We start from the raw sequence: 26,249 nt of genomic DNA, 5'->3' as shown, positions 1-26,249 counted from the left end.
TGACACGCAGCAGCGATCTGGATCCCGCTGTGATATCGCTGGTCATTGCTGAAAGTCCAGAACTTTATTTGGTCGTCAGATCGGCGTGTATCGTCGTGTTTGACAGCAAAAGCAACGATGCCAGCAATGTTTTACAATGGTAACCAGGGTAAATATCGGGTTACTAAGCGCAGGGCCGCGCTTAGTAACCCGATATTTACCCTGGTTACCATTGTAAAAGTAAAAAAAAAAAACACTGCATACTCACCCTCTGATGTCTGTCACGTCCCCCGGCGTCCGCGCTGCTGCTCAGAGCTTCCTGCACTGAATGTGTCAGTGCCGGCCGTAAAGCAAAGCACAGCGGTGACGTCACCGCTCTGCTGTTAGGGCCGGCGCTCACACAGTGCAGGGAAGCGGACGCCGGGGGACGCGACAGACACGGCAATGTAAGTATGTAGTGTTTGTTTTTTTTTGCATTTACACTGGTAACCAGGGTAAACATCGGGTTACTAAGCGCGGCCCTGCGCTTAGTAACCCGATGTTTACCCTGGTTACCCGGGGACCTCGGCATCGTTGGTCGCTGGAGAGCGGTCTGTGTGACAGCTCTCCAGCGACCACACAGCGACGCTGCAGCGATCGGCATCGTTGTCGATATCGCTGCAGCGTCGTTTAATGTGACAGTACCTTTAGTAATAGGCCGTAAACCAGATGCTCTGCATTGCCTGTGTGAACAGTGCCACATACAGACTACTATCGCTTATCTTTTTGTGCACTAATGCCAAACAGCCAACACTGGATTGAAAGTGGTTGTTTCATCTGTATTTTTTTGTGTTTTTGCCATCATTTATCGGGTCCGCTGCACCCTGATAGTGCATTTGTTTGGAGGCTTCAGCAGGTAATCATCTCTGCTTTTTTCTCTGATTTTTTTTTTTTCAATTTTTTGGAGGATTTTTAAGGCCTTTTTATGTCTGTGAGCTTTCACAACAAAGTATTTAGTTAAAAGGGCCGAAAGATATTGTACGCCCCACTTCTCAGTTTTTGAATTTCCAAGAAAATTTAAAATAACCAATAAATTTCGTTTAACTTCACAATTGTGTTCCACTTGTTGATTCTTCACCAAAAATGTACATTTGGCATCTTTGTTTGAAGTATGATATGTGGGAAAAGGTTGAAAAGTTCCAGGGGCTGAATACGTTCACAAGGCACTGTAAGTTCCTTGGGGGGGGGGGGTCTAGTTTTCAATATGGGGTCAGTCACTTGTGGGGGTTTTCTACTGTTTAGGCACATCAGGGGCTCTGCAAACGCAACACGACACCCGCAGACCATTCCGTCTTTCTGCATTCCAAAACGGCACTCCTTCCCCTCTGACTCTGCCATGCACCCACACAGTGGTTTATCCCCACATATGGGGTATCAGCATACTCGGGACAAATTGAACAACTTCTTTTGGGGTCCAATATCTCCTGTTACCCTTGGGAAAATAAAAAAAAATGGGGGCGAAAAGGTCACTATTGTGAAAAAAATTAATATTTATATTTACGACTCAACATTATAAACTTCTGTGAAGCACTTGGTGGGTCAAAGTGCTCAACACACTTCTAGATATGTTCCTTAGGGGGTCTACTTTCCAAAATGGGGTTACTAGTGGGGGGTTTCCACTGTTAAGGCACATCAGGGCCTCTCCAAATGTGACATGGCGTCCTATCTCAATTCCAGCCAATTTTGCATTGAAAAGTCAAATGGCGCTCCTTCCCTTCCGAGCTCTGCCATGCACGAAAACAAATGCTGTGAAGCCAAGATCAGTGCATATTCAGGCAAAGATAAAAATGCTCCTACCAGAGCTTCTAATCTAAAGAGACATTTACAGCACTTTCATCCAGAAGTACTGAAAGCAGTGGATGAGAGACTGCATCCAAACCAATGAACCAGTGCCCAGCTCTTCCAGCCAAACAAAGGAGCAGAGAACTTTGCAGCCATCAGTTGTAAGATATTTTCAGTGACAGTTACTGTGACAATGACAGTAGATACATTTAAAAAACAGATCATAGAGCTTGTTGTAAAGGATAGTGTGCCTATTTCATTATTTTCACGACCAGCTTCTATGTGTCTGAATGGGGAAATGGCCCGCAAGCTTGGTGTTTCTCTGGAGAGAGAGAGAGAGAGTATTAGAAATTTAGTAATCGAAGAAGCTTTTAAACAAAAGGAAGAACTTAAAAAAGCTCTCAAGGGACGCTTTCTGTTTCTTAAAATGGATGCCTGCACACGTCACAGAGTGAACTATTTTGCCATCAATGTCCGATTTGTTTGTGACAAAAATGAAATCGTTACCAAGACATTGGCAGTGAAAGACACCAAAGCTCATCACACCAGTGAGTTTCTCCAGGTCTTGGTGGAAAAGGTTCTGCAAGACTATGAGCTTAAAAAAGAGCAAGTTCTTTCTGTCGTAACTGACAATGCTTCAAATATAAGTACTATTAAGCTAATGAATGAGACTAATGATGGTGACCAGCAGCAGCTAGAAGAACATTCTGGGTCCACAGACACAGAAATGTTTGAAATAAAGGAACACAGTATTGTAACTGAGGAGCAAACTGAAGTTGCTTCAGATGAACAGCAACACGATAGTTTAGATGATCTTGTTGAAACTGTGTCAATACGTTCTTTCATTCATCACATGCGCTGTGTTGTGCATATGTTGTGCATGCGCTACAGCTGGCTATAAGAGACAGTCTGCAAGAAGGACATGCTGCTGCACTGATTGGCAAGGTGAGAAAATTGGCTACTGTTGCCAGAACCCCTAAAGTTGACTCAATTTTGAAGAGACGTGCTGGGAAAGGGGCAATTATTGATCAAGCCACACGATGGGGCAGTACTTACTTAATGATTCAGCGCTTGGTTGAACTGAAAACCTTTCTTGTAGACATGGCTAACCCTCAACTGACGCTAAATGAAAGTCAGTGGAATCAGGTGACTGAGCTGGAAAAATTGCTAGAGCACCTATTTACAGTGACTAAAAAATTACAAGCAGAGGACTTAACTCCAGGTTATTTCTTAAATGAGCGGAAGATCCTGATGTTTCGCCTGTCCCAAAGAGGAGGGTTAATTGCAAGTGGCATTGCTACATCAATGAAACGGAGAGAGGAGCTACTATTAGAAAATAACATTCTTTTGGCAGCTGTTTATGTAGACCCAATGCATCGGATTCTTCTAGATGATCAACAGCTAACTAAAGGAAAAGAAGCTCTGTTTGAAATAGCAGTAAGGATGAAAGGGTTGCAGAACAGGAGGAACAAGAAGAATTTGGTCGTCCTGCCACATCTTTACCCTCACCAACTGATGAAGAATTTAATTTCAAAAAATATTTGGATCACAAGGACTGTGCAAAGCATTCCCGCATAGAAGAGTCATCCCCATCAAAGAACACAGCCAGTACATTTCAGCAGAATTTTTCATGTGCACTAAAAGAAATTGAGAAATTTGACTGTTCATCAAAAATAACAGTGCAACAAGCTATTCCTCTGTATCCTGACATTGTCAGAGATGTTGCCCGAGTGGTTACTGCTTTCCCACCAACCCAAGTTAATGTAAAGAGGTTGTTCTCTGCTCTCAAAATAATTAGATCAGATTTGAGGGCATCCATGAAGGAGGATTTGACAGAGGCAATACTTTTTCTGAGGACAAATTTATAGATTTCTTCTTATTAACTGCATAAGGCTACGTTCACATTTGCGTTGCTGAGCGCAGTGTCGTCGACGCATGCGTCATGCGCCCCTATCTTTAACATGGGGGGCGCATGGACATGCGCTGGTATGCGTTGTACTGCGTTTTACGACGCATGCGTCATATAGACGCACAAGACAGGGCGCAGGGGACGCTACTTGTAGCGTTTTCCCTGCGCCGAAAGTCCCGATCTGTAGGATCTTATGACAACGCATGCGTCGCAAAACGCTGCGTTGTGTACATGCGTTGTTGGTTGCGTCGCCGAAACTGCACCCAACAACGCAAATGTGAACGTAGCCTAACAGTGTTTATTGCATATTTACTTACAAGAGTTTAGAAAAGTTTATAAAAGTTTAAAGTTTATTGTTACGAATTGGCCATTTATGAGAGTCTGAGTCTGAGTCTGAGTCTGAGTCTGAGTCTGAGTCTGAGTCTGAGTCTGAGTCTGAGTCTGAGTCTGAGTCTGAGTCTGAGTCTGAGTCTGAGTCTGAGTCTGAGTCTGAGTCTGAGTCTGAGTCTGAGTCTGAGTCTGAGTCTGAGTCTGAGTCTGAGTCTGAGTCTCGCAACTGTGGCTTACCGACTCCACATCCCTGAGTCCCAAACAGTGCTTTACCCCCCCACATATGGGGTATTGGCGTACTCAGGACAAATTGTACAACAACTTTTTGGGTCCAATTTCTCCTGTTACCCTTGGTAAAATAAAACAAATTGGATCTGAATTCAATTAAAAAAAAAAAAAAAAGTTAAATGTTCATTTTTTTTTTAAATCATTCCAAAAATTCCTGTGAAGCACCTGAAGGGTTAATAAACTTCTTGAATGTGGTTTTGAGCACCTTGAAGGGTGCAGTTTTTAGAATGGTGTCACACTTGGGTATTTTCTATCATATAGACCCCTCAAAGTGACTTCAAATGTGATGTGGTCCCTAAAAAAGGTGTAAAAATGAGAACCCGCTGGTCAACTTTTAACCCTTATAACTCCCTAACAAAAAAAAATGTTGGTTCCAAAATTGTGCTGATGTAAAGTAGACATGTGGGAAATGTTACTTATTAAGTATTTTGTGTGACATATCTCAGTGATTTAAGGGCATGAAAATTCAAAGTTGGAAAATTGCGAAATTTTCGTCAAATTTCCATTTTTTATTTTTTTTTTTTACAAAAAAAAACGCAAGTCATATCAAATAAATTTTACCACTATCATGAAGCACAATATGTCCCAAGAAAACAATGTCAGAATCACCGGGATCCATGGAAGTGTTCCAGAGTTACTACCTCATAAGGGGACATTGGTCAGAATTGTAAAAATTGGTCCGGTCGTTAACATGCAAACCACCCTTGTGGGTTAAAGGGAAGGTGCCATCAAAACATTTTTTTTCCCAGCAATTCAAAAAAAATGTAAAGAATTAATGTTTAAATTCTCTTAAAAAATATCATTTGTTTAGAATTTAGTAAAATATCTGGAAATTCAAAAACTGAAAAGTGGGGCGTGCAATATCTTTCGGCCCCTTTAACTTAATACTTTGTTGTGAAAGCTCACAGACACAAAAAGGCCTTAAATCCTCAAAAAAATTGAAAAAAATCACAGAGAAAAAAAGCAGAGATGATTACCTGCTGAAGCCTGCAAACAAATGCACTATCAGGGTGCAGCGGACCCGATAAATGATGGCAAAAACAGTGTGCTGGTCTGTGGGGGGTCACAGAGAGAGATATATGGAGGAGGGAGCAGGGTGACAGGAGCACAGAGCATTTCAGGAGAGCGGTGTGCTGATCTGGGGGGTGTCACAGAGAGAGATATATGGGGGAAGGGGCAGGGTTACAGCAGCACATAGTATTTCAGGAGAGCAGTGTGCTGGTCTTTGGGGGGGAGTGTGCTCACATTCACATGCTGACGCACACACTCACAACTGTATACTTGGCCTTTACTGGCTATTAAAATGGGGGACCTCCCAGTCAAAAAAAAAAAGATAGTGGGGTACCCCTATCATTAATAACCAGCAAAGGCTATGCAGACAGCTGCGGGCTGATATTAATAGCCTAGGAAGGGGCCATGGATATTGCCCCCCCCCCCCAGGCTAAAACATCAGCTCTCAGCTTCCCCAGAAATGGTGCATCTATTAGATGCGCCTTTGCCTGGCTCTTCCAACTTGCCCTGTAGCGGTGGCAAGTGGAGTTCATATTTTTAGGGTTGATGTCACCTTTGCATTGTACTGTGACATCAAGCCCACGGCTTAGTAATGGAGAGGCATCTATTAGACACCTATATATTACTAATCCTATAGTTGTATGGCAAAGACACAGCCAGAATAAAGTCCTTTATTAATCTTAATTAAACCATACTTGTCGAACGCCTAATTACCCGACTCCCTCGTCTCGTGCAACAAAAATCATAAACCACAAATATTCCTCACCTGTCCACCGTGAAGATAATCCATAATGTTTTTTTACCACAGGTCAGTCAGCTGCGGAATCATGCTGACATCTGCCAGCATGATCCCACATCTCTGTGACCAACACTACCGGCGGTAGTGTTACTTCGGGACAGTCACAGCTGTGGGGTAATGCTGAGATGTGACAGCATGACCCCCGCAGCTCCTGTTATCGCACGCACTGAGCTGTGTGTGCAATGGGGAAAGACATGCAGGGGGGAGAGGAGTGCATAGGAGGGAGAGCGACCCATGGGGAGAGACACATGCAGGGTGGAGAGGAGTGCATAGGAGGGAGTCACCCATGGGGAGACACATATGCAGGGGGGAGAGGAGTGCATAGGAGAGAGCGACCCATGGGGAGAGACACATGCAGGGTGGAGAGGAGTGCATAGGAGGGAGAGCGACCCATCGGGAGAGAGACATGTAGGGGGAGAGGAGTGCATAGGAGGAAGAGCGACCCATGGGGAGACAGACATGTAGGGGGAGAGGAGTGCATAGGAGGGAGAGCCACCCATGGGGAGAGAGACATGCAGGGTGGAGAGGAGTGCATAGGAGAGAGCGACCCATGGGGAGAGACACATGCAGGGTGGAGAGGAGTGCATAGGAGGGAGAGCGACCCATCGGGAGAGAGACATGTAGGGGGAGAGGAGTGCATAGGAGGAAGAGCGACCCATGGGGAGACAGACATGTAGGGGGAGAGGAGTGCATAGGAGGGAGAGCAACCCATGGGGAGAGAGACATGCAGGGTGGAGAGGAGTGCATAGGAGGAAGAGCGACCCATGGGGAGAGACATGCAGGGGGAGAGGAGTGCATATGAGGGAGAGCGACCTTTGGGAGAGAGACATGCAGGGGAGAGGAGTGCATAGGAGGGCGACCACCAGGCACAGGGGGATAGAGAGAACACATGGGAAGAGAGACCAGGCACAGCGGGATGGAGCGCGCAAATGGGGAGAGAGACAGCGGCATTTAATGTGATCGTGCTGGAAGCGCGTCACTAATCCTGCCCATCCGCACCCATGTCATATAACCGCGGGTCGCTGATGGGTTGGTATGACATTGCAGAGAAGAGATTAAAAAAGACACTTGCAATCCATTATTACATGATAATGGCCATTCTTGGACATGATTGGATATCTTGTAACAATTGCAGTAGGGGTGCAAAGATTGTGGAGTGGTTAGGTACACTCTACAGAGAAAATGATTAGTGCTTATAAATAAACATTACACCTACAGGAGCTTCTATAACACCCCATCCTGTTTCCATAGGTATTGATATGGCTTTTCTCTTAACCCCTTTGCAGATATAACTGCTTCCACTCCTCTGGGAAGGCTTTCTAGCAAGGTTTTGAAGGTGTCTGTGGGAATTTTTGTCCATTCATCTGAAAGAGTATTTGTGAGGTCAGGTCTGGCTTCAAACTCCGTTATAGTTCATCTCAAAGGTGTTAGATGGTGTTGAGGTTGGGGCTCTGCGGCTGGCCAAGTTTTAATATTGTACCTCATCCCAGTCACTGTTTTTTTTTTTCTCTCCGCTATGAATGGCTGCCTGAATCTGCATCATCGGTCAAAAAAAGGTAGCCTTCTACAGAGCACAGCCAAGGGATCACATTTGATAATTTTGTGAGCTCAGCCTGCTGGATTTTCTGCAATTTGGCCAATGGCAGATTTCAGCTCACCACAAAGATTTTCAATGGGATTCAGGTCAGGACTCACTGCTGGCCATTTTAAAAACAGTCCATTTTTTCTTTTTCAACCTTTCCTATGTATGTTTAGATGAGTCATTTGAGTCCTTGTCTTGCAGTGTTTTCTTACACTGGGTAGGACATTTCGCTTTAAAATCTCTTGCTAATTTTCCGGTTTCATGATTTCTGTCATACGGTCAAGGCATCTAGTCCAAGACGCAGAAAAGTAACACCACAGCATTATGGATCCTCCACCATGCTTAACTTTTGGTACCTGTGTTATTTTAATTCTAAGCTTCATTGCGCCATCTGTAATCAAACTGTTACTTTGTGTTGCCAAAAAGCTCTATTTATTTGTCGCCCCTTCATTGGGGGACACAGGTAACTATGGGTATATGCTGCTGTCGCTAAGAGGCTGACACTAGGCAAAAAAGGAAAATAGCCCCTCCTCAGCAGTATCCACCCACCGACAGGCACCAAGAACTTCTGTTTAAGGTTAGTGTCTGTAGGAGGCGGACCTGGATCTGATCCCAGATCCTCATTTTCCTTTTCAGGTAGCTTGTGTGTTTTTATTAATACTTTCTTAGTCTTTCAGGTTCTTCTTCCTTAGGGTAACAGGGTGTAATTTCTCACCCTGTTTTCCCTTACTTATGCAACTGAGAGAGCAATTTGGTGTCACACACATTGCCTACTCTCAGACCCACAGGCAGTGGGTCTGCCACAGCCACCTTCGGTGCCCTATTTCTGCTCCTGTTATGGTGCTCCCTCTCCCTGCCGGTACACGTTCCTGGCGATTCGCCAATTGGATGGGCGCATTCTGTTTCTTGCTGGCCGGCAAATCTTCTCAGCTGTTCACGCTCCCCGGCATGTCAGCCAATCAGAGGCATACTTTGTTTCACTGGCTTTATCCGCACTTTTCCTGCTCATTTGGCATCAGACCTCGCTGCATTTACTTGCATATATCTGACAAGGGGGACACAACTAATCTCAGTCATCTGCTGACCGTCACTGACAGAGTAGGCTCTGCCCTCTCTCCTTCCTTTCTTCTGTCACTCTATATAGCCCTTCTCAGCAGTATCACTAACGCTTGACTTATGTCCATCCCTGCAGAGGCTTCTTGTCCCCCCTCTAAGCCTACTGTGATTCATTACGCCTGCGCCCTCTGCAAAAGAAAGTGGTCTTCAGGTTAGCCTTCCCCCTTTCTGCCTTTCCTGCAGTCCTTCCACCATGTCTTCCCCACAGGAGCACCCTAACGCCCGAGATGAGAGCACACCCTCGCTCTGGAGTGGGCTGTTGCCTGTCACAGTCCGTCTCTGACCTGACTAAAGTATTACATTCCCAGGAACTGGAGCATTTTCCACATTTGTCTGCTGCCACCAGTGCTCCGAACGCCTCTCGCGGTGATTCGCAAGCACCTGACCACAACCTTCGCAGGGACAGATTGGGCACAAAGCAAAGGAAGTGGGCTCTTTCCAGTTCCTCATCCAGTTCCCTGGGTCACCCTGCATCATCTAGGATGCCCTCCTCTCCCCATTCCCCCTCCTCGGAGGCTGCTATTGGGTCAGATGCAGACTGGGTCTCAAAAATGCAGGATATGATCAATAGCCTTAAAAAGTCATTAAACCGCACCCTATACCCATACAGCTTCCATGGGCCTTTTAATAGCGCACGTCAGTGCCAGGGGGTCAACCCAGCTGCATAGTCCATTCCATATCAAAAGAAGAAGACAGCGCCACACCAATCAGTGAAAAATAACTTACAGATTTAATCTGCCATCTGCGGCGACGTTTCGGTATAACAACCTTTATCAAGCACAGTCTGACACATGTTTCCAACCACCATTATATACTTCAAGCACCACCCCCCAATTCCATAATCCACCAATGGGAGTGAAGCACCATAATAGAAAATCCACATAAATACATATAAAAACAGTTAAACATACAAAAATACAATACCAATACACAGACGATAATACTATGTCATCTAACAGAGATATACTTGCCCTGATCGCTAAAAAGCTAAAGAACCAGCCCTCTACAATGCAATCAACATTCCCCATATCGCATTATAAACAAACCGCAATCCTCCAATAGATCTACAGCATCCCATGTAACCAGGAGACAAGCCCACCCTCCGAATGATGTCATAACGGCCGCAGTCCAATCTGAAGTTGATCCTGAATCAGGTAAACACGGAAGTGGAGGAGATTACTGCGCAAGTCCTGTTCCTAGGTCTCTACTGCGCATGACACATAGAGTATCCAGGATATAGTTCAACCCCCAGCATATTGCCAAGGTGACCGCCGTCCAATCAGGTTCTCGGTTGTCCGTCACATGGTCGCAGGAGTAAAGTAGGTTACTGCGCAGGCCCAACTTGATCTCCCCGTGCATAGAGAAAACAGCGTCCAGAGGGGTCCATATATATAACGCTACTGCGCAAATTCACCATCTTCAGACAGCGCTCGCTTAATCAGATATATCAGGACATCAATATGTGTGTCCCATACAGCTTCCATGCGCTTAACGATTGTGGATCCACAATAGCTCCTCCAAAGTACATGGTAATCCTGCACATAAGTCTATTAAAAAACTGAGACTCATGAGAAAATTGGGGATAAGACATCTGCATATTGTACAGCACGAATCACCTAGGCATTATATCTAAACTATAACATAGCATATCTACACAGATATCCCAGAAATAACCAACCCAAATGTCATAACGGTGACCCAGGGCATCCATATCATAGAGCACAACCTCCCAAAACTACATGAATTTCCCTATATATGCTACTTAACCCTTTCAATATAACCAAGTACAATGAACTAACAGGGCACATCATACGTGGCTACATTAAAAAGTACAACAGCTCCCCTGAAAAAGAGAAAAATCATAAAATAACCAAACTGGAACACACAAATCCACATTCCACATCTTGGTTACTAAAAATCGGGGGAATAATTAGTCATGTGCATTACAATAAATGGGGGGCTGGTCTAACCAGTATTGGTATAAATACAGCATATAAATAAAACATAAAAAAGGAAACTTATATAATTGTGAATGAATATATAAAAAATGGTTAAAAACAATATACCAGAAGAATACCGCAAGAAATATAAAAAGACCACTAGAGACAACAACTTTGCTGGTACTCCAAATTCATCCCCCTAGGGTATAGGGTATCTAGCTCAAAAATCCATTTTTATTCTTTCCTTTTCAGAAGGGTAATGCGATCACCACCACGTCGCATCACTGGTACATCATCAATCACCCTATACCTTAATTGGTTGACCGAATGTCCCTTATCATGAAAGTGTCTTGGTACAGGTAAGTCCAATAATTTAGTCCTGATCGTGCTTTTGTGCTTGCTAATTCTCGCTCTGACCTCCATTGTGGTCTCCCCCACATAGAAGATACCACAAGGGCAGGTCAGGATATACACAACATAACTGCTCCTACACGTATACCGTCTCCTGATGTCATATCTTTTACCGGTATAGGGATGGCAAAAGAAGGCCCCCTTGAGCATGTTACTGCAGCAAGCACAACCCAAACACGGAAAATTGCCGAGACTAGGTCGACTCAATGTTGTTTGTAAATCCCTCTTTGAGCTGCCAATGTCAGAAAAAACTAGTTCATCTTTCAGGTTTTTATTTCTCCTATATGAGAATAATGGAGGTGTTTGAAATTCAACAACACTAGAATGACCCTTATTCAGCAGGGACCAGTGTTTCCTTATAATACCCGAGACCCTCGAACTCATGTTATTATATGTTCTCACAAAAGGGATCCTCTTATTAGACTCAACCTTATCCTTTGGAACCAAAAGGTCCTCACGTCTGGTAACCAAAGCCTGTTGCTTATATTTCTCAAGGTCAGCCCTAGGGTAGCCCCTTAGTAAAAATTTACGGCACATTTCCTCCAATCTCCCATCAACAGAGGTTTCACAAGACACAATCCTCCTCACTCTCAACAGCTGACTCCAGGGCAACGACTCAACCATCTTGCGCGGATGCTCACTGGAGAAGTAAAGAAGATTGTTCCTATCCGTCTCTTTAACGTACAAATCAGTGTGTAAACACCCCCCAGTTTTGTAAACACATGTATCCAGGAATTGGATCCTGTCCTGAGAACACTCCATGGTAAAACCAAGGCCAGGATGGACACTGTTCAGATGGGAAAGAAAGGATTCGAGTTCATTCCTATCAGCATCCCATACCAGGAAAATGTCGTCGATGTAGCGTCGCCAACCCCTGACATGGCACCAAAATCGTGAACTGTAAACGTATTCATCCTCCAGGACGGCCATATAGATATTAGCATAAGTGGGGGCCACATTGGACCCCATGGCCGTCCCGCGGCGCTGCAGGAAGTAATCATCACCGAAGAGAAAAAAATTCCTCCCCAGGATGAACTCCAGCAGCGCCAGGATGAAACGCGTACAGCTCGGGGCCATGTCGGAGCCGGCGAGCGCCACACCGACGGCATACAAACCTCTGGCATGCTCGATGGAAGTATACAAGGAAGACACATCAAAAGAAACCAACCACGTGGAATCAACCACATGTATACCTTCCAGGGACTTGATGAAATCACTTGTGTCCCTTACATATGAGGGAGCAGACACAGCATAATCTCTCAGCAGCCGATCAAGAAAAATAGCCACTTTATTGCCCAGAGACCCCCTGCCCGACACAATCGGTCGGCCAGGAGGTCTCCGCAGATCCTTATGGATCTTAGGTAACGTATACAGTATAGGGACTACCGGATGCTCCACCTTGAGAAACTCTGCCAATTTACCATCAATAATACCCATATCCAAGGCTTCATCAATGATTGTCTCCAACTCAAATTTAAATTCCTGAATGGGGTTCACACGCAACCTCTCATAAACATTACCATCAGAAAGTTGTGACCTTATCTCACTGACATATTGCGAAGTGTCCATCACCACCAAAGCCCCGCCCTTGTCGGCTGGCTTGATGGTGATGGATTTGTTCTTCCTCAGTGCTCCAATCTCTTTCCGCTCAGCAAATGTTAAATTGGATTTACCAAATTTTAAGTCACTTTTCCTCAATTTGGCTATATCAGCCTTAACAAATTTGGAAAACGTCTCAACAACCGGATCATGTTCAGGAGGAACAAAATCACTCTTGTTGTAGAGACCTAATTTGCTGAGTGAAAAGCCCTCCCGTGGAATCGAGGGCACAGAACCCTTTTTACCTGAAAAGAACAATGTCAGTTTTAACCGTCTAAAAAAAGAGAACAGATCATTATCCAAAACAAACCAGTCAGTCCGACTGGTAGGGCAAAATGATAACCCCTTGGATAAAAGCTTAATCTGGATGTCTGAGAGAGAAAGTGAAGATATATTTACCACCAAAGATGTCGGAGCACTCATTTCATTCTCCCCTTGGATCTCGTTGTCAAGCCTTGGCTCCCTTTTCTTGTGTCTCCTACCGCCCCTGTGGCCACTGCGCCTTCTTGGGATGCAGGTCCCACCTCTCTGGCTAAAAAACCAGCAGGACCAGTATTCGTGGTACCACCATCATCAGTGGAATCCGATTCCCCACCTGTAAAGCCAAATGTGTTCTGTTGGGCTGATTGTTTCTGGGGTCTTCTCCACCTCTTAGGGTAATTCTTGGACCGCCCAGCGCCCAACTTCATTTTGTTAGGCAAGGAATTTCTAAATTGCCAGCCATACACTCTGCCATTGTTGTAGTCTTCAAGATCTCTGAACCACTTGGACCTCTTAGTGTCTTCCAAGCCGGTCCGATATTTCACAAGGTTCTCTTCGATCTTAGAGTTAATTGAACCAAAGTCCGTAGCTGAAACCAATGGTGTGAGATCCTTCCTAATCTCTTCCACCTTGGTTTTATAGGATTCAATTTCCTTTTTCAAAAACTCTATATTGAGCAGCATAATATCAAATGCGTACTTGTTACCAATGGCCTCAAACTTGGCACAAAATTGAGTGTTATTTGGCATTAAGGTGGGTCTTAGATTAGGCCTCAATCCCCTCGGGATTCTCTTTGCCTTATAGTACTCCACCAATGTCCCAGCATGTAATTCCAACGAAATAAGTTTTTTCCTCTCAATCTCCCATCTGTTTTTCAACATCTCAGGAGAAGGTTGGTTCAAAAATGAATTGTCCACTCCAGTATCAGAAATAATTCTAGCAGCATCTTCATCGGTATAGTAAAAACAGGCAGGTGCTAGCTCACTGCCACTAGTACTAGCAAATGTATCCATTATACGTCAGGGGTAAGGTGCCGGTAAAACAAGACCCACAACATGTAGAAATCCAAAAAAGTCATTAAACCGCACCCTATACCCATACGGCTTCCATGGGCCTTTTAGTAGCGCACGTCAGTGCCAGGGGGTCAACCCAGCTGCATAGTCCATTCCATATCAAAAGAAGAAGACAGCGCCACACCAATCAGTGAAAAATAACTTACAGATTTAATCTGCCATCTGCGGCGACGTTTCGGTATAACAACCTTTATCAAGCACAGTCTGACACATGTTTCCAACCACCATTATATACTTCAAGCACCACCCCCCAATTCCATAATCCACCAATGGGAGTGAAGCACCATAATAGAAAATCCACATAAATACATATAAAAACAGTTAAACATACAAAAATACAATACCAATACACAGACGATAATACTATGTCATCTAACAGAGATATACTTGCCCTGATCGCTAAAAAGCTAAAGAACCAGCCCTCTACAATGCAATCAACATTCCCCATATCGCATTATAAACAAACCGCAATCCTCCAATAGATCTACAGCATCCCATGTAACCAGGAGACAAGCCCACCCTCCGAATGATGTCCTAACGGCCGCAGTCCAATCTGAAGTTGATCCTGAATCAGGTAAACACGGAAGTGGAGGAGATTACTGGAGTACCAGCAAAGTTGTTGTCTCTAGTGGTCTTTTTATATTTCTTGCGGTATTCTTGTGGTATATTGTTTTTAACCATTTTTTATATATTCTTTCACAATTATATAAGTTTCCTTTTTTATGTTTTATTTATATGCTGTATTTATACCAATACTGGTTAGACCAGCCCCCCATTTATTGTAATGCACATGACTAATTATTCCCCCGATTTTTAGTAACCAAGATGTGGAATGTGGATTTGTGTGTTCCAGTTTGGTTATTTTATGATTTTTCTCTTTTTCAGGGGAGCTGTTGTACTTTTTAATGTAGCCACGTATGATGTGCCCTGTTAGTTCATTGTACTTGGTTATATTGAAAGGGTTAAGTAGCATATATAGGGAAATTCATGTAGTTTTGGGAGGTTGTGCTCTATGATATGGATGCCCTGGGTCACCGTTATGACATTTGGGTTGGTTATTTCTGGGATATCTGTGTAGATATGCTATGTTATAGTTTAGATATAATGCCTAGGTGATTCGTGCTGTACAATATGCAGATGTCTTATCCCCAATTTTCTCATGAGTCTCAGTTTTTTAATAGACTTATGTGCAGGATTACCATGTACTTTGGAGGAGCTATTGTGGATCCACAATCGTTAAGCGCATGGAAGCTGTATGGGACACACATATTGATGTCCTGATATATCTGATTAAGCGAGCGCTGTCTGAAGATGGTGAATTTGCGCAGTAGCGTTATATATATGGACCCCTCTGGACGCTGTTTTCTCTATGCACGGGGAGATCAAGTTGGGCCTGCGCAGTAACCTACTTTACTCCTGCGACCATGTGACGGACAACCGAGAACCTGATTGGACGGCGGTCACCTTGGCAATATGCTGGGGGTTGAACTATATCCTGGATACTCTGTGTCATGCGCAGTAGAGACCTAGGAACAGGACTTGCGCAGTAATCTCCTCCACTTCCGTGTTTACCTGATTCAGGATCAACTTCAGATTGGACTGCGGCCGTTATGACATCATTCGGAGGGTGGGCTTGTCTCCTGGTTACATGGGATGCTGTAGATCTATTGGAGGATTGCGGTTTGTTAATAATGCGATATGGGGAATGTTGATTGCATTGTAGAGGGCTGGTTCTTTAGCTTTTTAGCGATCAGGGCAAGTATATCTCTGTTAGATGACATAGTATTATCGTCTGTGTATTGGTATTGTATTTTTGTATGTTTAACTGTTTTATATGTATTTATGTGGATTTTCTATTATGGTGCTTCACTCCCATTGGTGGATTATGGAATTGGGGGGTGGTGCTTGAAGTATATAATGGTGGTTGGAAACATGTGTCAGACTGTGCTTGATAAAGGTTGTTATACCGAAACGTCGCCGCAGATGGCAGATTAAATCTGTAAGTTATTTTTCACTGATTGGTGTGGCGCTGTCTTCTTCTTTTGATATGGAATGATCAATAGCCTTATCTTGGCTATTACCCAAACTCTTAACCTAAAGGAGGACGAGGCACCTGCTCAGGAGCACTCAGTTTCCTTCAAGTGGGTTAAGTGTCCTTCCCAGACTTTTCCCAATCACAGGGAATTTGAGGCAATTATGTCTAAACACTGGGAACATCCCGAAAAGCGCTTCCCAGGAAGGGAGCATCTAGACATTTATCCCTTTAACCCAGACATTGTTGGTAGTTGGGCAGAGTCCCCCTAAGGTGGACCCGCCGGTTTCTCGCCTGTCTTCCAAGACAGACTTGTCTCTACCGGATGGTGCATCTCTTAAGGATGTTACGGATAGGCAGATTGAACGCTTAGCTAAATCAATAGAATACAAAACAAACACTGGCGCTCACCCAAAAAATGGCAGTCCTCAGCTGCTGGGATCAATCAGGTTAATGCCCCCCTGTATATCAATATAGATCAGTACAACCAGTAGATACCATGCTTAAGGATGCATAAATGGATAACATAAAGTGGAAGACTTAAGTATGCGAATGGAACAAGACCCCCCTATGGATCCTCAGTGCCAAAAAACCTCCCTGAACTGATGAAATCACACCGCCCCAGCACAACCTGCCACGAGTAGCACAGCCAATCTATCACTTTATAAGGTGCCGATAGCTTGAGGCTTACCTTGAGTGAGGCTGCTACAGTTCAATGCGGGCCCGTGCTGGATGTGAACCGGTGTTCACCCGTCCGGTATATGTCACCGGGATTACGGTGCGGTGTGTATCGGATGGCACTGGGCAGCATGGACCAGGGAAGACCCGGCCGGTAGCGTTCCCTGGATACCGTGCGCAAAAAAAGATGGCCAATAGGCTCCTCCTACCTAGTGACGTCACCTGCAGTAAGGAGCGCTCGGACGCTCAAAGGAGGGGAGAGGAATAAACCAACGTGTTTCAAAGAGCGGCGCTCTTCTTCCTCAGGGTTACCGCTCCCCTGGCTCACCCTATTATAAATAGTATCTGGCCATCACTGCGCATCGCCCTTTATTTAACCTCAGATTACCCGGTTCTCATGGGAACTCCCATACCAATACTGTGTATTTGCAAATTAAGGATGGAATGCAGAGTAGTGTTATTGTCCCTTCAGATGAGTTTTAATAAAGTGGACGGGCTCCTACCTTAAAACAGGCAGAATTCCTGTCACAGCAGTTTCTGGAAAAGGGTTATCCGAAGCATCTAGTAAAGGAAGCAAAACGCAATATGGAACATGTACCAAGAAGTGAGTTGGTCTATCCCGCTAAAACAACCACAACTCAGGATATCAATGTTAGGGAACAAATCAATCAACTTCCACTTATATCTCAGTTCCATACGGGCCACAAACAGTTTAGGAAAATAATAGCAAAACATTGGGCAGTACAACAAGGGGACAAAACGGTGGGAGAATATCTACCTAGGGCCCCAAGGTTTATATACAAAAAAGCCAAATCTTTGGGCCATATCATAGCCCCTACTACCGCATTGGCAATTAGTAGTGGAAGGAGGAAACCCAAATCCACTCTACAATTAAATGCAGGTTTTGTGCCTTGCTGCAGTTGCTTCAGCTGCATCCATACCAATTTTAGGAAAACATTACAGACCTCTTTTAAAGATGCCAGTGGAAAAGAGGAATTTATTATAAAGGATAGGATCTCGTGCTTCTCTACAGGGGTCATCTATGTGATCCGATGCCCATGTGATAACTATATGTGGGGCGGACGAAGCGGTGCCTTATGACCCGACTGAAGGAACACATGAAAAATATCCAGAAAGGCCATACTTAAGTCTTCCACTTTGTTATCCATTTATGCATCCTTAAGCACGGTATCTACTGGTTGTGCTTAGCTAAATCAGCTTTTGAAGCAGCTGGCCCTCCCTCTGCCCCTTTTTTTGCATCCACCTGGGTGTCCATGTTTGCCTGGGCAAGAATGCTTCGCCAAGGTATCCTGGTGGCAGCTCCTCCGGATGAGATGGCAGATTTGGCAGACCAGATTACCCATGCCGGCAAATCTCCTGGCTGCTTCCTTGCATTCAGCCGATTGTTCCGCATTCTCTGGTTGAAAGCATGGAATGCAGATCCACCCTCAAAAAAGTCTCACTAACCTTGCCATTCAAGGCTCTAGACCTTTTGGGTTCAAACTGGATCAAATTATTTCAGATGCTTCTGGCAGGAAAAGTACCTCTTTTCCCCAGTGCAAGCCTAAACGTTCTTTCAATAGGAAAAGGGCGCTTCCTTTCGGCCCTTCTATTCTTCAGGGACCTCCTCCCAGGAGGACCGCTCTTCCACCCAAAGGGAAAGGAAGAAGCCATCCTTCAAACCAGCTCCTCACTGGCGACCAAAGGGTCGCTCTTCAAAGCCTTAAGGGTCCCGTGCCAACAGGCTGTCCTCGGCATGACTAATTACCCCCACCTGGGATTTTCTCTAGGGCGGGAGGCTGGCTTCTTCTCTTCCGGGACGCATGGTTGGCTTTGGTCGACGATGCATGGGTCAGAGAGATAGTTACATCCGGTTACAAAATTGACTTTTCTCCCCCCCCCCCCCCCCCCTCCCCCCAGGAAGTCGATTCTTTACTTCGCCCATGAAGACTTCTGTCTCGGGGCCCAGGGATTCTTCAGGCCGTCTCTTCCCTACTAAGCACGGGAGTAATCGTACCCGTTCCCCGAAACCAATGATTTTCAGGGTTCTACTTCAATCATTCTGTAGTCCCAAAGAAGAACGGATCGCTCCGTCCGATTTTGGTCCTCAAGCGACTGAACTGTCACGTTCGGATCCGTCATTTCAGAATGTCTTTTCAGTCCTTACGTTCTGTAATCGCTCCCATGGAACCGGGAGAATTTCTTTGCTCTGTGGACATTCAGAATGCTGTAATTCATACTCCTGTTTGTGTTCAGTGTCAGAGATTCCCACGGTTTGCCATCCAGGAGGACCACTATCCGTTCACGGCTCTCCCCAGTGGCCTGGCCTATGCCACCAGATTATTCACGAAGGTCATGTCAGCGGTCTTGGCGATCCTTCGTTCCAAGGGGATTCTCATAATCACTCACTTGGACGATCTTCTGATCAAGGGGCTGTCCCGCAGAGACTGTGACCTGAGTCTTCAGATCTTGAAAAATATTTAGAATTGAGAGTCCTCAGTGGTTGATACCTTTTAATGGCTAACTGAAAAGATGGTAACAAATTGCAAGCTTTCGAGACTACTCAGGTCTCTTCATCAGGCATAGACTAATACAAAATCTGAAGAATCACATATTTATGCACAACACAGCCCAGAAATAATGCCATAGATAAGACAGGTGACGTGAAGCAGAACTACCAATATGAGAGAGTGATAAACAGTTGTGTCCATAAATATTGGAACAGTTCATATATAAGGAATGTGAATGTTTTATTGTCCTGATTGGGGTCTGTTCTGTGTTGTGATGCCCCCACAATGTCTGAGGAACAAATTCCTTATTTGATGTAAAAAGATATTAAATTCATGTGACCATTCATTCAGAAAAACCGTTCTTCTGTATGTTTTCTCCGTCTGCCGGAAACAGCTTTTCTGAAGGATCCGGCAAAAAATGGATGAAACTTGTGGCCATCAGGCGCCAGCCGGCGCTAATACAACTCTATGAGAAAAATCGGATCCGGCGGAAAAAAATGGATCTGTTTTTTTCAAAACTCGCCGGATTGTGCCTGACAGCAAAAACCTGATGTGTGAAAGCAGCCAGATATATGGATGGTAGATCGATAAAGCCATAGATATATAATAGAAAGGCCGATGTTTCTTAATGAGCGTTTAATTAAAAAAAAAAAAAAAAAAAAGCAGAAAAAAAAATTTGTAGCCTGGGAAGGGGTTAATACCCATGGCCCCTCCCAGGCTATGAATATCATCCCGCAGCTGTCTGCGTAGCCTTTACTGTCTATTAAAATAGGGGGACCCCCCCACCCCAAAAAAGACGTAGGTTCCCATATATTTTATAGCCAGAAAGGCTACACAGACAGCGGGCTGATATTCATAGCCTAGAGAGGGGCCATGGATATTGGCACCCCCGGCTACAAATACCAGTCCGCAGCCGTCCCAGAAATGGCGCATCTGTGAGATGCGCCAATTCTGGCACTTAGCCCCCTCTCTTCCCACTCCCGGTTAGGAGCGGGATATGGGGTAATAAGGGGTTAATGTCACCTTGCTATTGTAAGGTGACAGTAAGCCCGGTTAATAATGGGGAGGCGTCAATAAGACGCCTATCCATTATTAATCCAAGAGTAGTGAAAGAGTTAAAAAAAAATAAAAATAGACACATCCAGAAAAAAGTACTTTCTTAATTTAACGATACTTCCCAAAAAACGTAAAATAATAAACCGTATACTCCCAGTCTGACGCAGTATAATTAGGAGTGTCCCACGACGATCTCCCCTATAGAACAGTGACATCGGGTGATGTCACTGCTCTATAGACCTCCAGTGACACACTGACAGGAGACAATGGCTCCTGCAGTGCATCACTGAAAGGTTACCTTAGTTCACTGGTCTCACTTTATGCCATTGCTGTGTGGGAAATTTCTCACACAGCAGTGCCACAAGTGAGACTAGGGACTATTTTTTACAGTGGCGGAGGAATACACTGCAGAAGGATATCTTCCGTCATTGTCTTCCTGGAGCCCCTAGAGAGCGGTCGCATCAGCTGAAGCTGCTGCTCTCCACGGGAGGTTGTCGTGGGACACTCGTTTTTATTGGATTTCTGCGGATCAGGAGTATAGTGTTTGTTTATTATTTTAATATTTTTTACAGGTAACACTGGCTTCGGGGATCAAAGTGACAAGTGAGGGCGAGTATCTACTCTGTTATATGTACTGTATGTTATATGTATGTATTGTAGGTAATGTATGAATGTGTAGTGTGTAGTATGTAGTATGTTGTATGTAGTATGTAGTATGTAGTATGTAGTATGTTGTATGTAGTATGTTGTTGTATGTAGTATGTTGTATGTAGTATGTTGTATGTAGTATGTTGTATGTTGTATGTAGTATGTTGTATGTAGTATGTTGTATGTAGTATGTTGTTTGTAGTATGTTGTATGTAGTATGTAGTATGTTGTATGTAGTATGTATGTAGTTTGTAGTCCCATCGGACGATGCCTGCACACACGCACACAAAGATCCCCGAGAGGCCCGCACAGGCCCCCCGAGAGGCCCGCACACAAAGACGCACAGTCTCCGCCCACAGTCCCCCCCCCCCCCCATGTAGTATGTTGTATGTAGTATGTTGTATGGTGTATGTAGTATGGTGTATGTAGTATGGTGTATGTAGTATGGTGTATGTAGTATGGTGTATGTAGTATGGTGTATGTAGTATGGTGTATGTAGTATGGTGTATGTAGTATGGTGTATGTAGTATGGTGTATGTAGTATGTTGTGTGTAGTATGTTGTGTGTAGTATGTTGTATGTTGTATGTAGTATGTTGTATGTAGCATGTTGTATGTATGTAGTTTGTAGTCCCATCGGACGATGCCTGCACACACACACAAAGATCCCCGAGAGGCCCGCACAGGCCCCCCGAGAGGCCCGCACACAGACGCACAGTCTCCGCCCACAGTCTTCCCCCCCCCCCCCCCCCCCCCCCCTCCCGATCTGCAGCGTTTCACCCACAGCTAAACCGCAGATCTTTTTTATATCTCTGGTTTTGCAGCAGAAGTGCCCGACTCAATACAAGTCAGTGGGTCAAAATGTTTTCCATACTAATTTAATGTAAATTGTCACAGCAAGCTTTATGTTTTTCTATTTTTCCCTCCCAATTGTTTTTTGTTTAAAATTGTTGATCATTTGCTTTTTTGTATTTAACACGAGTGCTCTACAAAAAAAAAACTTTCGCTTTATTATTTTTTTCAGGAGATATTCCACATTATGTACTTACACTTCATGGGTACCGATAACTATGAGCAGGATTGTATGCCCTACAATTTGTCAGTAACTGGTCAGGGACTTATTTTCGTGGGGGTAATTTATCAGCCAGATTTTTTTTTTCTAGCGTAGTAAGGACTGTAGTAAGAGTTACGGTACATGTTGAATTAAGCTGCATATTTACTCTGGTTATTTCTGACCCCTGTTCTTATTGCACACGGGAATCAAAGATCGGACATGTTATATCACAACGCACATTTTAACCCCATGTAATGTTTTCCCCGTAATGTTAATGATTGGCGGGAGAAGGGGTGAGTTTGGTATTAATGTTAGGCCTCAATCAGCCCTAGCATATTTTGTGCTTTGCATCATAAGTCAGAACAAAAGCTGAGTCCAAAACATGAGAGCTTCATAGTATCTTGCAAAATACTGAACAAAACTTGGGAATATGAGTGAATGAGGCCTCGCTATTCTTCTTACTATTAGCCATAAGATGTGTAATGCAGAAATTGAACCTTGAAGTTTTTTTTATGGGTAGAGACATTACTCAGACCAATATTTTTTGTGGTTGCTAATTTACTGTTTAACCCTGACATTTTCTTTTTCCATTTATTCAACAGGTTGGTATTGTAAATATGTCATACCCACCGCATCTTAACCGTCCCCCTATGGGGATTCCTACTCTCCCTCCTGGTATGCCTCCACCACAGTTTCCAGGTTTTCCTCCCCCACCTGGTAAGTGACAATTTTATGAAGGGTTTTTGGGTAGAAAGCTGAGAACTCTATATCCACTAGGAGCCAAAAGAAAATTATACCCACTGGGGGTAAAAACCATAAAATTCAAGCAAACATTTGTCTAGGGTATACAACGACCGATCGGGTATCTAACCCTTTCCTGGCTTTATACTGGTATGTCCAATGTTGGGTCTCCTTCTGTGATGCAAGCTCAGGAACTGAGCCCAGCAGACACCAGCAGATGATGGCTGAATAACAGCAGAAAGTGGAGCCACCATCGATCTACTATTGTGGCATTGAAAACACACTGCACAATGCGATTGCAGGGTGCTATTGGGTTGCTATAGCAGATGGGGGGGAAGGGTGGGTCTGCTGAAGTCCCCCATGCCTGCCATTATGGTGCTCCTGTGAACATCTGATAGTGATTGGGCTTTATAGGAGACTATGCACTGAAATACTGTGATTTTGCAGTTTAGAGATTGGATAATTCTGGGTTCAAGTCTCCAAAAGGGACTAAAGAATAAAGCATATATACATATTATAATTGAAATCGCCATCCTTTATCCCCATTTGAAAATAAATATATTTGGTATCATTCCAGCTGTAAAATCCCAGTGTTACCAAAGTCTACAATTCATTAACCCTATCAGAAAATACCATAAAGAGAAAAAAAATATTACAATTGCTTGGGGGTTTATTTATCATCCCAAAGCAATGCAATAAGAAGATTGAAATGTTTTCACCTCAAATAGTATATAAAACAAGTAATCTTGCCAGAGTATAAGCCGACCCGAATATAAGCCTAGGCACCTAATTATACCACAGAAAACTTGGGAAACTTACTGATTCTAGTATAAGCAGTGTATGCATTGTCCGCTCTTCCCCATCCTGGTATGCATGACTCCTCATCCCTATCCTGGTATGCATGGCCCCCTCATCCGTATCCTGGTATGCATGGATCCTCATCCCCATCCTTGTATGCATGGCCCCCGTAAAAAAAACATCCTACATACCTTCCTGTGCTCCCTCGCAGCGTCTTGTTCCTGTTCAAGCAGCTGCTTTATACTTGTAAGCAGCACACGGTAGTGACGTCATGCGCTACTTACAAGGAGACGACAGCTGCCAGAATACTCACTGCTCTCCACGCAGGGACTTTGCGCGTGGAGAGCAGTGAGTATTTATTGCTATTTAGTAGTGCGCACAGTAGCAGCTGCCAATGGCTTCCTGCAGCTGCTGGGCAGTCACGTGTGCCCACTACTTAAGTAGAATTAATATTCAGTTCTCTCCACTCCCATGTTCACAGGAGGCAAAAAGCCGGTGGCTGCCACTCCTGTGCCTGATGCTAAAGAGAAATGAATATTCAGTGCCAGCGCAGTGGATATTTATTTCTCTTTAGCCGCAGCAGCCGACCCCTGCCCCTGTGACCCGTTGCTACTTCCCTCCATCTTCTGGGACCCTCACTCAAGTATAAGCCGAGGGGGGCATTTTCAGAACAAAAAATGTGTTGGAAAAACTCAGCTTATACTCGAGTATATACGGTAAGCCCTTACAGCTTATTCAACTGAAAAATAAAAATGTTACAGATCTTGGAAAAAAGGTGACACAAGGAAATACAAAAATTTTTTTACAGCCTTAAACGCCATCTCTCTCCCATCCTCCATTTCTCCTCCCCCTTCCCCTGTGAAAGAAACAAACAAACAAAATTATACATGTTATAATCGCTGTAATTGTAGTGACCTAGAGTATTTTTTACCCACAATAAGCGTCAAAAAAAATCATCTTTGCTTGATTTCACTGCACTCTGATCTTTTCCCTGTTTTTCAATATATTATATGGTAAAATGTATAGTGTCCTTGAAAAATACAACTCCTGGTGTAAAAAACAAGTTCTCAGTATGGCTGTGTGGGCAAAAAAATTATGTAAGTTGGAAGAAGAGGAAAAAATTAAGTGCAAAAATGAAAAATCACCATGTCGGGAAGGGGTTTGAAAGAGCGTACCGTTTTTTTTTATGGGATTTAATTGTACTGAAAATAAGCTTATTTTTCTGTAACTATTTATCAGTATTTAAAGTAAATTTAATATTTACTTATTATTGTTAATTAGGTTTATTACATTTATACCAGACTTGTCTTGTTTTTCTGACCGGCAAGACTACATACTGTGCATTGCACTCCTAAATCTGTGAAAATTCGCTGAAAAATTTCCCTGTGTTACATGGGTTTTGCAATGAGTTTATTGTGGATTTGCTGCAGACTTCATCCTTACAATCATCGCACAAATAAAATCCAAATTAATTCTGAAAAACTGGCTCCGGATGTCATTTTACTTGCAGATAATATCTGCAACTTGTGATTTGTTGTATCCCACTGGAAAATCCTTGTGGGAAGTCGGCAACTACCTTATTTTTCGGACTATGAGGCGCACCGGACCATAAGAAGCACCCCAAATTTGGGGTGAAAATTGCAGAAAAAAAGATTTTTTTTTTTAGAAGATGGAGGTCCGTCTTATTGTCCGAATTTACAGTATCTTACCTGAGGGCTGGCGGTGGCAGAGCAGGGTCACAGGAGGCATGGTGTCGGCAGAGGTGGGGTGATGCGGTACGGCGTGCACCTGAGCAGGGTCCCTTCCTGCGTAGGTGGGCGACCCCACGGCCTGGTGTCCATGGGGGGGTTGCAGCAGTGGTGTGGCGACGGCAGAGGTGCTGGGATAATGAGCGGTATGGTGTGCGCAGGGTCCCGTCCACAGGTGAGGTCGTCCACAGGTGAGATCTAAATCTGCAAACTCTGCTTCAGGAAAATGGCCGCCGCCATCTCCATCTGCGCACGCGCGGCATCCCACGGCCATTTTCCTGAAGCCCCGGGAAGCAGGGCACTCAATCTGCACACGCGCGGCCTCCGGAAGATGGCCGCCACCACCGATAAACCGGTGATCAACCCGGCTCTGCTGTTCACATTGCATTCCGGGCCTCTGCGGACGACCTCACCTGTGGAAGGGACCCTGCGCGCGCCATACCGCACCTCTGCCGCCGCACCACCACAGGTAAGCCTGCATTATGACTATTAGACGCACCCCCTATTTCCCCCCCTTTTTTTGGGGGGGGGGGGGGGAAAGTGCGTCTTGTAGTCTGAAAAATACGGTAATACTCATCTTGTGCTTGCCATCTAATCATATTGTGTTGCTCCTTTTTTTTGTTAAAACATAACTATTTTCTCCTTCGTCACATTGGGGGACACAGGACCGTGGGTGTATGCTGCTGCCACTAGGAGTATGACAGTAAGTGAATACAAAAAAGGGTTAGCTCCTCCTGTGTAGTATATACCACACATTGGCTCCGGACAGAACCAGTTCATGCTTCATGTCTATAGGAGGCACACTGGGGTCTGCTATTCAGACCATACTTTATTTTATTTTTCAAGTTTTTTACTTTTTTTTTTTAA

At 44.3% G+C, this 26,249-nt stretch overlaps 1 protein-coding gene across 5 annotated transcripts in view; it reads left to right on the top strand.

Moving 5' to 3' along the window:
* RBM25 (RNA binding motif protein 25) overlaps nt 1–26,249 on the top strand; it is a 110,211-nt gene that overhangs the window by 17,802 nt on the left and 66,160 nt on the right. For 4 of the 5 annotated variants that reach the window (XM_077261815.1, XM_077261833.1, XM_077261850.1 and 1 more), the window contains exon 2: nt 22,698–22,812. In XM_077261815.1, coding sequence (XP_077117930.1) covers nt 22,713–22,812 — 100 coding nt within the window. In that variant the 5' untranslated portion in view covers nt 22,698–22,712. Of the gene's footprint in view, nt 1–11,027; nt 11,135–22,697; nt 22,813–26,249 lie in introns of all 5 variants that reach the window. The other variant, XM_077261824.1, reaches the window with a different exon arrangement.

Source organism: Ranitomeya variabilis, chromosome 1 (genome assembly GCF_051348905.1).
Source record: "Ranitomeya variabilis isolate aRanVar5 chromosome 1, aRanVar5.hap1, whole genome shotgun sequence".
Lineage (NCBI taxonomy): Eukaryota > Metazoa > Chordata > Amphibia > Anura > Dendrobatidae > Ranitomeya > Ranitomeya variabilis.
The sequence above is the reverse complement of the archived record's forward strand: the minus strand, read 5'-3'. Positions and strand labels throughout refer to the sequence as shown.